The 11,598-nt window shown below is 48.7% G+C and overlaps 4 protein-coding genes across 4 annotated transcripts; 1 reads left to right on the top strand and 3 right to left on the bottom strand.

The window, feature by feature from the left end:
- Positions 1-450: 450 nt before the first annotated feature.
- KD926_002905 (methylisocitrate lyase ICL2) lies at positions 451-3,936 on the bottom strand (the record flags this gene model as incomplete). Its single annotated transcript, XM_053094478.1, has 7 exons — positions 451-458; positions 511-764; positions 837-1,260; positions 1,316-1,728; positions 1,779-2,067; positions 2,121-2,544; positions 3,532-3,936. 7 exons carry the CDS (start codon positions 3,934-3,936, stop codon positions 451-453), a joined length of 2,217 nt encoding a protein of 738 aa, XP_052950736.1.
- A 1,242-nt stretch (positions 3,937-5,178) lies between these two features.
- KD926_002906 (putative secretory lipase) lies at positions 5,179-6,537 on the bottom strand (the record flags this gene model as incomplete). Its single annotated transcript, XM_053094479.1, has 1 exon — positions 5,179-6,537. The coding sequence occupies one exon, from the start codon at positions 6,535-6,537 to the stop codon at positions 5,179-5,181; it is 1,359 nt and encodes a 452-aa protein (XP_052950737.1).
- Positions 6,538-8,308: 1,771 nt separating this feature from the next.
- Positions 8,309-9,632, top strand: KD926_002907 (uncharacterized protein; the record flags this gene model as incomplete). Its single annotated transcript, XM_053094481.1, has 5 exons — positions 8,309-8,493; positions 8,661-8,692; positions 8,745-8,793; positions 8,843-9,077; positions 9,138-9,632. The coding sequence occupies 5 exons, from the start codon at positions 8,309-8,311 to the stop codon at positions 9,630-9,632; spliced, it is 996 nt and encodes a 331-aa protein (XP_052950738.1).
- Positions 9,633-10,447: 815 nt separating this feature from the next.
- Positions 10,448-11,099, bottom strand: KD926_002908 (copper transporter family protein; the record flags this gene model as incomplete). The annotated part of the gene is made up of 2 exons (XM_053094482.1): positions 10,448-10,562; positions 10,639-11,099. The coding sequence occupies 2 exons, from the start codon at positions 11,097-11,099 to the stop codon at positions 10,448-10,450; spliced, it is 576 nt and encodes a 191-aa protein (XP_052950739.1).
- Positions 11,100-11,598: the final 499 nt, after the last annotated feature.

The following is an 11,598-nucleotide window of genomic DNA, read 5'->3' on the forward strand; positions in this document are numbered from 1 at the left end:
GAGGCGTCCCGTCAATAAATTTTTACCTTCTGTTTTTTCTACTCTTTCTTGGTTCGTAAGTTGTCAGGATCGCGGTGCGATCAAGATGGGAAAGATGCTTGAATTCCTAAAGGTGCAGCGTAGCTGCGAGAGAGCTATCTACCGTGAGGATCAGATGACACACTAAACTACATTAGGAAGGAGAAGCGGTCCAACAATAGACTTGGCTGTGCATCGCTCTATACAGAGGTCGTAACAGAGGGCATGGTCCCTCCCGCCTCTTCCTCTTTGCTTTTCAAGGTATTTGATCTACTTTGAAATCTATAATTACCAAATATTCATGAAAACACAAAACCCGCAAAATTTACATACAAGATACATCAAACTTGACTATATGACATCCGAACAGAAATCATCTCAAAATTACTCAACATCCTACAACATCACGTAACATCCGAACAACGTATCCATTTAGAACCCTAATGAAACTTTAGCCAGCTGCAACGGTAATATGTCCCCGCCCAAACTTACCCTTCTCGGTGTTCCCCTCGCCCATGCTCCTACTGCTGCTGCTGCCGCTCTGGATCGCGCCCAGGATGCCATCCATGTAGGGCGCGCCGCTCCACTTCTGATGAGTGAGGACGTCGACACCGAGTTCTTTCTCGCGCGATTGAACGAGGCGCACGTATGCGAGCATACCTTCATCCTTGAAGGCGCGGGAGAGTTCCGTCGTGATGGTCGCGTTGGTGTGCAGGCCCGCCAAGGAGATCAATTGGAGGACGAATCTATGATGTGTTAGCTTTTTGGTCTTGATCGTTGAATCAAAGGAGGAGGGAGAACGGGTGGGGTGTCATTACCCATGGTGAGCCAGATCCCAGATGAATGATTTCAGAGAGGCTTCGTCGAAGCCTTGGCCCATCCAGTTGAATGAGGGACTGAGGTTATAGACGAGTTTCTTGCCGGGATGTGCGCTGCGTACTTCGCCAGCGAGCTTGCCGGCCTTTTCGACGTTCGGGTCCCCGGTCTCAACCCATAGGAGGTCGGCGTAGGGAGCGAACTCCTTGGCACGCTTGGTGGCGGCCGGGAAGCCGGCTTGGTAGTGGTAGAATCCCTCACGGGTGCGGGGACTGTCGCAGGACCAGACGACTGGGGTCTTTGTGTAGTCGTTGGCCAGGGCGCGTCGGCGGGAGATGGATAGGTCGGGGTTCTCTTGCACGCGCTTCTTGTATGCGTCCCTGGCGGAGTGGGAGGCTCCCTCTGCCTTGAGGTGCGCATCAACGGCTGATATGATCAGTATCGGAAACATGTGAGAGGGAGGTAGGGGATAAAGAATTACCTTCGTCAAATGTGACAAGCTTGTGCTTCTTAACCCAGTCCAGCTCATATGCGTCAATCTCTGAAGAAGCCGCTCCTTCTCTCTCCATTGCCTGCAAGGTCTCGGAAAGAGGCTCGACATCCTCCGTAACACCCAGGATAAACTCGTGGTCGCGCACGTCGATAGCGCTGCTGATCAGTCGTCCGCTTTCCGAGTCCGTTCGCGCAATGACCAGGTTCTCGGCACCCATCATATCCCACTGGAACCGAGCGGCAGTCAGTCGGTTGATATGCTCGCCCATGGGCACCAGCACTTTGCCCGCAAGATGACCGCACTTCTTTCCGCCGTGTAGCTGATCTTCGAAATGGACGGCCGCAGCCCCGTTCTCGGCGAAAAGCTTCGCCAGCTTCAAGACAGCGGACAAGCCGCCGTGTCTGCAACAAATCAATCGGCCGTTCCCAAAGTATTCGACAAAAGCACATACCCAGTATCACCATCGGCGACGATCGGTCGCAAGTAATCTACGTATTCACTGGAGCTCCGCTGCTCCGGGGTCATCTTCCGCCTCGCATCCCATTGTTTCCGATCGTGTAGCTGCTGTGCCTTGAATAGCCGTTGCACCTGGTTCGGGACGGTGTTGTAGGGGTAATCGCCAAAGTCGGGGGATACTTCGTTGGTGCTCGTGAGAAGGGAGGAACAGGCCCAGCCAGAAATATACAGAACCTCCTGGTTCGGTGCCTGTTGGGTCATTTGAACCGGATCGATGGCGCCCACTGCGACAAACGTTAGTTCCAGCAACTCTACCCACTCATCGACCAACACATACTCGTATGAACAGGTTTTCCCGCCGCTGCTCGCTCATTGAGCAAATTGAACAGTTTCCGCGCCATCAAGGAGCTGGGATAGGTCTGTTGAAGCGAACCCCGCTTGCTGACCACGTCCGCGGCGCTGTATGGTCGCTTAATGCCTTCGAAACGAGGCGAATTCCACCACGCTTCAACATCTTTGATCTGTTGCTCGTAGAGCGCATCTTCGGCCGCGCCAGCTTTGTTGGAACTGGACAGGAGCTGGAACGAGTCGCCTGGCAATGAGGAGGAAACGAGGGGAGCGACGGGCGGTAACGGGGAGGCCGACATCCGAGGGTAACCGCATGTGAAGGAGCGCAGGGCGTTGCGGGAGGGACTGCCTGCAGTCGCGGAGAGGGAGGGGAGGCGTCGAGGAATCCGACGAGGAACCGAGCGAAGCATCATCTGTGTCATAGAGGAAATGAAATCTATGACAGGGGAAAGAGAAAGAAGGGAAGAAAGTTGCGGTGATGAAAGATGGTTGTTGATGATCCCCGCCGAGCGATGAATGACTGGGGCTAAATCGACCTCGGGCCGGGGCTTCTCCCTTCCTTTTACCCCGTCTTCGCTGTTCCTCCTTCTCCGCAATACCCGCTCTGACTAACTGCCACCAGGATGCGCTGCGCTTCGCATCGGTCTTGGACTCGGATGACGTTACTCGCAGTTTTTATCAAATGGAGAGATGAAATTTTAGAAAGCAATGAGCTCTTTCATATCGATATATCTGTATCAGTTATAAAAATTCCCGCGAATACCCGGTTCCCTGTAAATCGTGGCGAAACTCGACCGCAAAGCTGCGATAAACCCGTAAAAACAATAACCCCAGAAAGACGAAAATGTAAGACTTTTGAATCAATGAGAAAAAATATTGGCATCGCCCTATGGTTTCCCAAAGGCTTCAGTGTTTGCAGAAAAGAGAGGTTTTGAAGCCTTGAAAACCCACCCAATCCGTTGTCATCATCCTTTGGAAACTGGTATCCGCTATAATTTTGCATGTCTGGCTATGGCCTTTTTCATGACAATCCTGTGAAGCAGCTATTAGCATTCATCAACTTTACACATAAGGCCACAGCTAGGTAGCAAGTCATCGCTGTTGGGCTCGACAGCTTTGGCCAGCATGCGATTGCTCGTGATTGGCTTTCCGAGAACATTGATCTTACCTTGCTGCAATATCTGAATATTTTACGAACCCTGCAGGCCCTGAGTGATCCTTTGCTTTGATCACATCCATGACACTTGGTGTGCTCGCTAAAGCCCTTTGGCCAGGTCTGAATTCTATCGCTGAGACGAAGTAAGTTGTCAAGGGACGTAGGAAAAACCTACATGAGATACAAACACTTTTAGTTCGGCAGCTTCAAGGAGATAGAAGCGATATCCAAGGCCAGGGCGTACCTTGATAATGCAGTACTCATTCTGAAGAATTCCCCAATAGCCATCGAGGAATCGATGCCGCTCGGGATACATGATCGCGACAGTATGTCCAAGTCGCAGCTGAGGCGTGTAAAAGCTCTTTCCATGATCTTCGGTGCAGAACGCAAGGGGGAATTGCCTGCCTGCTTTGTCAATGACCTCGAAGACCAGATCGGTAGAAATTTCAATGGAAAAGATTTCCGCAAGGAGACACCAATGGTTGTCTGGCGGCAGAGCGTTGCCATCGAGGAATTTAAAACGCGAGTGCGGGACGTCTGCAAAGCTGGGAAATGCTGTCACGTCTCGCAAATCAGCGTAGCATCCGGTAGGCATGGATATGACAGAATCGAATTCGCTCGACCTGAAAGGAGCCGGAGGATCCAGCATGTTGGACGTAGCCTTAGAGGTGAGGAACTCGAGAAAGGGTACGATAGAGAGGAGGTTGAAGAGAGGTTGAGGTCGACAGATACGAGAGCTTCAAGGGTGCGAGAGAGAAATTTTCAGGTTCTGTCATTCACTGAGGGTAGACAGCCTTCTGCTATTCCTCGGAAATGTTAGAGGATGCTTTGTTTGCAAGGGGAATCTTGTAAATAGACCCCAAGCCTCAACACTAAATTCTGGTATGTGTTATTATGCAAATACATTCACGATGATGATTTAGTAAATAGAAGAAAACCATAAATATCATTAATTAATCTGAATTTGTTTTTATCACCAGTCTTACCTAGTATCTTCATGCCATTAAAACGAAAACCGCCCCAGACAAAGCCAACCTGACACCAATGCCCCATGTCCCGACCCAATGCACCAATTACATCTACCCAAAGCTTCACTCACTGCGTAGGGGGAAGCTTTTAAAGTCCCAGAATATAGACCATTGCATCGTCAACATTTCCTGGAAGTCCGTGTCCGCAATGGTCTTGCAATCCTTTTTGTGGTTCTTGTCTTTCCAACCGATCTCCTGACATTCCTGTAGCCATTGTCAGTAACCTTAATTCTTATCCTTGCGATCAAGATATTAATAAGAAGTATCCTCTCACCTTATTGCAATACTTCATAACTCCACACCTGACGCATTTCTTCAACTCCCCCTCCGCATCACACGCATGACAACGAGTATGTTCCACAAAGTCCCTCGGCCACGTCTGAATCTCTCGCTCAAACGCAGCAAATTTTCCAAGGACGTAGGGAAGGGGTTTGTTTGTTGTGGAAAGCTTGGAGAGTTTCCGGGGTGTTCCCGTCGTTGCGGTACCTACATATATTGATAACAATAAGTGTAAATATGTTGCAGAATTAGAGGTAGTTACTGGGAGCAAGTTTCTAACTTTAAATTTCTTGGAAAATAGTATGAATTATCTCTCCTATTAGATTCAGCTCGCCGGTATTCCGAAATTAGACATATCCAAAGATTATTAACTGATGTAGACCACCAAATTAATACCCAATTATCCAGTATCGATCATAAGATGACATGGAGAAGAAGAAAAAGAAGAATAGAATAGGAATAAAAGGAGTAGATAAAGAAAGCGAAAAAAAAAAAAAAAAAAAGAAAAGCGTGATACCCGACTCATACCTCGTTGCATAAATAGCTCATATCGAATGCTTGCAGGTAGTCACCAGAGGCGACCACTAAGCAATTGGCTTCAATGGCGCACCCAGTAAGATTAACAGAAGATTAATGACACCCTGGCCAAGCGCAAGAATGGCACCGGGGTCAGTCAAGCTAGTCAGAGCAGTCGAGTTATGGCAGCCCTGCTTGACAGGAACACCATTCATGCGATCAGTAAGCCAGATGACAGCATCAGGAGCACCGACAATCTCCATCGCTCCGTGCTCTGACAGCATGTCGCGCTTATACTCCACGTCGGCGCCGCCATCACAGTACTTCGTAACCAAAGCGTCCGTATCATTGACGGGACTGACTTCATCGTTGAGAGACTTATAAACAAGAAGGGGCACCTTGGGCGTGTGTTGACCCATCGCATTCTCCTGAATGACTTGGGTCGCTACCGGCCCCTCGAAGATCTCCGAGTTGTTGACATAAGAGTAGATGTCGTGGTTGAGATAGTGCAGCAGATCCTCGGTCAAGCAGTAGTCTTTGGTCTTTTGGAAGTCTTCAAGCTTTTCTGGCAGAACGTTCGTGTCAATGAGCTTCTGGATTTTGGGATACTCGTTGGCAAGGCCCTGCACGCCGGATGGGACCAGGCCGGCAAAGAAGCCCTTGTTGACGGTCTTGATGACAGGCAGGATCTCGGGCACGGTGCCGCCGAGAGCAACGCCGGCAATCTTCAACTCCGGAGCATACGTGGGATGCAGCTCGGCGGCAAAACCGCTGGCCAGACTGCCGCCGGAGTATCCCCAGAGGGTGATTGTGGGGTTGGATGCGACGTGCGTGACGGCATAGGACTTTAGTGCGGCGCGGACATTGTCGAGCACTATATGTCCGGAGAGGTTGTTGGCCAGGAAGGCGGACTTGGTTCCAAGGTGGTCGGGAATTGTGACAATCCATCCCTTGCCCAGAGCTGAGCTCAGGAACAAGATCTCAGCTTGGGGCATAATGAGACCGAGGAAGTTATCGTGAGCGGCATGGAGTTGGAGGCCAAAAGAGGGAGCACAGTTCGGGCTGGCCGCATCTTGAGCTACTTGGTAAGACAGCAGTTTGGTATAGTCGGCGTTATGAGGGACAAGGATCGTGGAGGCAGCAACAATAGGTTTTCCAAAAGAATCGGTACTTCTGAAAAGAAGCTGATGCGCCGAGGCTAGGTTCACTTTGGCAAGACTGAAGGCCGCAATTGGGAATGGAGGTTCTCGGGACCGCAGGATGGTTCCGGGAGGAGAGGATTCGAAGCCCTCAGGGGGGAGATAGAAAGGATCATGTACGGGCTCAATAGGACGGGTATCATTTGCCGATCGAGCAGCTGGCATAGCCAGCGCAACTCGCGGTAGCAAAGCAAGCGTGAACAGTAGAAAGGAGCGAAGCCCGTACATGTTGGAGGTTGTGCGAAATTATTCCCTCTGGCTTGCATCGAAGGGATCGGAATGCATTTCCCTCTATATGCCTTTCTTGAGAGAATGTGTTTAGACTAGACAACATATTAAACTTTCGTACCTGGTACCTGAATAGAAATCGCCAATTAGGCCCAAAATTCGGGGAACCAAGGAAAGAGGGCAGATCTATGGTCGCCGTTTGTGAAGTAGTTAAGCTGTCTTTTGGTCCTTCCGGCTCGATTTCGAAACATATTGAACAGGAGTCAAACAGATTATCTACCCCCCCCCCCCCAGCCCTGGCCAAAAAATGTTTCCTGGGGCTCTGCCGTTGAATTTTCTCTCTCCTCCTTGATCATTTTTTAACCCTTACCAACCGGTGGCGGATATCACAAAGAAAAGAAAATCTAAGAAAGAACTGATTTATAGAATTGACGAATTGACACATGTGCAACACATAAATATTTAGCGGTTCATCCGAGGTAATGTTAGACCAGAACTTTTGTCGATCGTTGCGCTTTAAGTTGAATCTGAACCAGCGGATCTTCATTAAGGACGACGGAGGTTGTGGATCCGACTCAGGAACAGCCGGTGGCCGCATCCCAAATTTTGGGACCCTGCGTTCAGCTGTGCCTCTTTTTATGGTCTTCAAATCTTAAAAACTAAAAGCTCCTGTTATCCTCGCATATATTACTGTTCAAAGAATAGTAAGTCCCTAGCTTCTGCGTCAATGTGCTAGCCTGTTAGGGCTCCTTTACCCCAACAGCTCCCTGTACCTACGGGATTCGGGCCATTCTTCTGAGGATTGCAGTCTTCGCCTAATTCGAGGACAGCCATCAATCCGAACGAATTTTCCAGTTGCAACCGCTAAGCAGAAATTTAAGGCCAAATAAGAATTTAAATTATACGTTTAGCAATATCCTGTCTAATGCAGTGAGCAGAACGATGATACCCAGCGAACTGTTAAACCTAACATCACTCCTCGGTTAGCGGTATGCCATTCCCAAGAGCCCAAAATGAATACATATTCAGATTTTTCAAATTTCAATTACCAGTCACTCGAGGCTTGCAGATTCGAAGAAAAAGTTCATATCCCCGCGACATTCCGATCATCTTAAATGTCAGCGGTTCATCTGGCGCTATCGCCCTTCAATAGAGATGGATCAACTGTCAGCCATGGATAGTCAACCCTAGCAACTCAAATACGAGATCAAATGACTTATTTTGAGTAGGAAAATCAAGAAGGCCTGGATGAAGTATCCGCGTTATCATGTGGAGGAGGAATTATTCAGAGCACATGTGAGAGACATTAGCTATTCATAATTCTGCACAATTCTAAACCTGATAGATATAATAGACGATTCCCTTATGAAAGCATACGTTCATGGTTCACTGCTTTAAACTCTCATATCATCGTTTCATGTTCTGCCAACAGTAGTTGCATATCCTATGAAAGACAGATCTTACGTGGAAATATTTGGAGATGAGAATGTCGAACCCCCCTTGGTATCCGTGAAATGAACCAATAAAAACAACAACAACAAACAAAAGGGAGAAAAAAAAGTTACAGTGAAGATGATCCAAAATGAAAGATTCGTATACTTCACTCGCGGAAACCTTCCGAGATACACCACTGCAGAAAGCATGACGCAGCACCAAGGCCCTAACTCCAGATTAGGAATAGAGCTGTACGAGCTGCCTCCCCGCATCGACAACCTTCCTTGTCCAACATCGTCTATCCATCCGTCTCATCCCAAATTCAAACCATTCTTGCATGATGGGAGGCTGGGATGTCTACTGCGCGATATGCGCTTCGAATTTCAAGAAACGAATCGTAGCTGATTCCGATGACCAGAGTCCGAATACGTATCGCGCGGATACCATTGGAGAGAGCGATACAACGTGGCTGGGAAAGGTGCACGGTCTTGGGTCCAATCCCGATGCGTCGGGAGATCGAAAGTATGTTCTATCACCATTGGAGTCTAGGAATTGGGAAGTAAATGCTGATTTTTATGTCTACTTGCAAGGGCCTTTTTGACCGGTCCGGGCAGATATTCGGATTATGTGAATTTAGACCTACGTCTATTTTAGACTATTTCAAGACAATGTACTGACCCATGATCTAGGGGATTTTATCTCTTGAACCAGGAGATGGTTAGTATTGAATATGTCAAATATTATGCCTCTACGTCGCTCCTAACGACCCATAGATCCCAACGTTCCCACCAAATCTTCCGAAGAACCGATCGATTTTGTTGCGTAAATATAATCCCATTGTGTCTCTATGCAACTGTGCTAATTGAGCCAGATACAACGACCCCGATGGCAAGCAACAGCCTGTCTTTCCTGTCCACGCCATCTGCTATCGAGACATACTCCCAAGATGTATTAAAGATGCGAAGCAAGAAACAATGGACGACGATACTCTTTACACTCTCTTCGAAGGAATCGTGGCTTCAAATCGCTGGAACAGATTGGATCTAGACTACGGCGGGCCCAAACCACCCAAAGATCAGTACTGGGTGTCGAGAAAGGGCGAGGAGGTATTTCTTCTTCCTTTCCTCTCCTCAGATGATCCACGTCATGCTCACAAAATAAACTAGGCCTTGGTGACGAACCCTGTCGACATACCCCAGTTACAGGGTTACTTGGAAAAGATCCAAGCCACTGTTAACCAGGATAAGCAGTCAACCGAGTCCCAAAAACCCCCATCAACGGTAGATATATTCGACAAGCTTCCGAGCGAACTGCGGCTTGAGATTCTGAACTTGCTTCCTACAGCGTCCGCACTTGCACTCAAAGCTGCATCGTGGACAATGCTGACGACGCCGCTCTCATGGCAGCAGAAGCTGACATCTGATATGCCGTGGTTGTGGGACTTTCGCGATATCGAAGTGGACATTTGCAAGTCTCAGGAATTGAATGAGCGACTTTATCGGGTTATGTCGGAGCTTGATGACAAGTCGCGATATAAAAAAGACAAGGCGGATTACTTCCCTGGCCTGGTGAACCGTAGGAGGATCTGGGGTGTTTGCGAGAGTATTAGGAGTTTGTATCTCGAGAAACTCGACTCTAAGAAGGGCGGAAAGTCGGATTAGTCGACTTGACTCCACGCTTTGATTTGGAAGTGTATAGACTGAATTATGGCAATTTGTCCATCAACGACAATAGCTTTATAAATTATTCTAGTTGAGAGACATGGGCAAACGTTATCATGATGGGGAGGGAGGGTGTCATTAGCGAACAAGTCAACAAGACCTTTAAAACTCACGGCTCAAATAGAAATATACTCTCATGATTAACGGCTGCAAAGCACTTGGTGTTCTGAAAAATTGCCTCAGGCTACGCCCCTCCCGGAATGGTAGGTATACCGGCTCGGCATATGGGTGGGCCAGGGCTGGGATCCTGCAGAACCAAGAAGTGGATGCTAGTCTGTAGATGTATAGTCCGTAGATCTTGCGGACGCAGCTTATATTGATCGCTTGCATGCGTGCAATGCACCGACTACAGAACCTATCAGGGTTCTCGTATTACACTGATTGAGGGACCACCTGTAGTACAAGCTTTTCTGTATGACGTTGATCGACGTCTTGGTATGGATATATTTTGTGTAAGTATATACAAGGATGTTTGAGCACGGTCGTGTCTCATAATAACATATGTGCTTGTGCATGTGTATGTGCAAAAAACTAGCCTGCTTCAACGAGGGTAGTTATGATGGTGTTGACCAAAAGATCGAAAGTGTTGATGTCAAAACGCCAGTAAATGCTCTAGTAGGAATCGTCGCTGCCAATGAGGTGGTCGTATTCCTTCTCGCCCAAAAAACGCCGTACGGGATATAGTAAACTCCGAGAAATCCAAAATTTTAGTTCGAAAAAAAAAAAAAAAAAAAAGACTCATACATCGGACAAAATCAATGTCCGTGCTCGTTGAACTGAATGTAGCGTCCGACTGCGAGTTCTCCGAGAAACGCGCCCGCGAGAACGGAGCAGAAATATCCGACGTTCATGGTCATTACGGCCAACATGCTAAACGGAAAGATAAGAATTAGCCGGCTGAAACGGGGCGAAAACACAAAGAGAAGGAAGGCAGGAAATCACATACAGGAGGTATGATACACCCGTAATGACAAGGAACAGAAAAGCCCGCGGTAGATCCACACTGAATCTCCACGGGATGGGCTCACGCGCAACCCGCCGCACCACCCGGACGGACTCTTCGACGCCCTGCGCCGTGACGAGGGAGGCTGTTTTTGTTTCGGGGTCGGAATCAATGCGACCGACTTCTGGCGTCTTGCCGGCAATAGTGACATAGCGACGGTTGAGGTGCGTGTTGAGCCAATGGGTCTCCATGACGGCCTTGAATGCCACCAGCAGGCGGCCGATGATCGACAAGACGATGAGGAAGATGCAGGTGCCGGCGTACGAGCCGCTGGACGAGGGGGTCCAGTTATTGGCGAAGAGAGGCGTGTCATGGGCGTTGACAAAAACCATGGCCATCGACATGCTGGAGGATGACGACGACGAGCTCGAACTGCCCGAATGGTCCATGTTGCTCATATCCATGGTGGTGGTGGGGGTGGATTGGTCTGGCGGAATGGACGGATGCGGATGATTAGAGAGGAATTGAGCGGGAGGAGGATAGAGGCTCCAGGATTGAGGGTAATAAATGGTTCGCGGGAGGGTGTCAGAAGATTGAAGACGTGGGAAGAGAAGAAGAGAGGGCAATTGTGGACATGATGCCATATAAAAGGGACGATGAGCCGGAGACTTTCAAGACACAATCAATTCGAAATGAAGCCGGTCTAGCCAAGGCCTATTGTCATCCACGCTTGAGCACATTTCTGCGGGTGAGCACTTTCTTCGGGTGATGATTGGTGTTGGCTAGTGGGGCGTGAGCATGTTTCCACCCAACCAGCGATGCGACCGGTACACATTGAGCAGATTATTACCTTTGTGATTTCACCTGAGCAAGTTTCCTCTTTCACCTTAACTACGGAGCGTGAAGTGGTAGTAATCCCCGGCCCGTGATACCCTGCTGTGTTCTTTCTTTCCTCTTTCCTTT

This window comes from Aspergillus affinis, assembly GCF_023601865.1.
Source record: "Aspergillus affinis strain CMG 70 chromosome Unknown NODE_165_length_64082_cov_85_377924, whole genome shotgun sequence".
Lineage (NCBI taxonomy): Eukaryota > Fungi > Ascomycota > Eurotiomycetes > Eurotiales > Aspergillaceae > Aspergillus > Aspergillus affinis.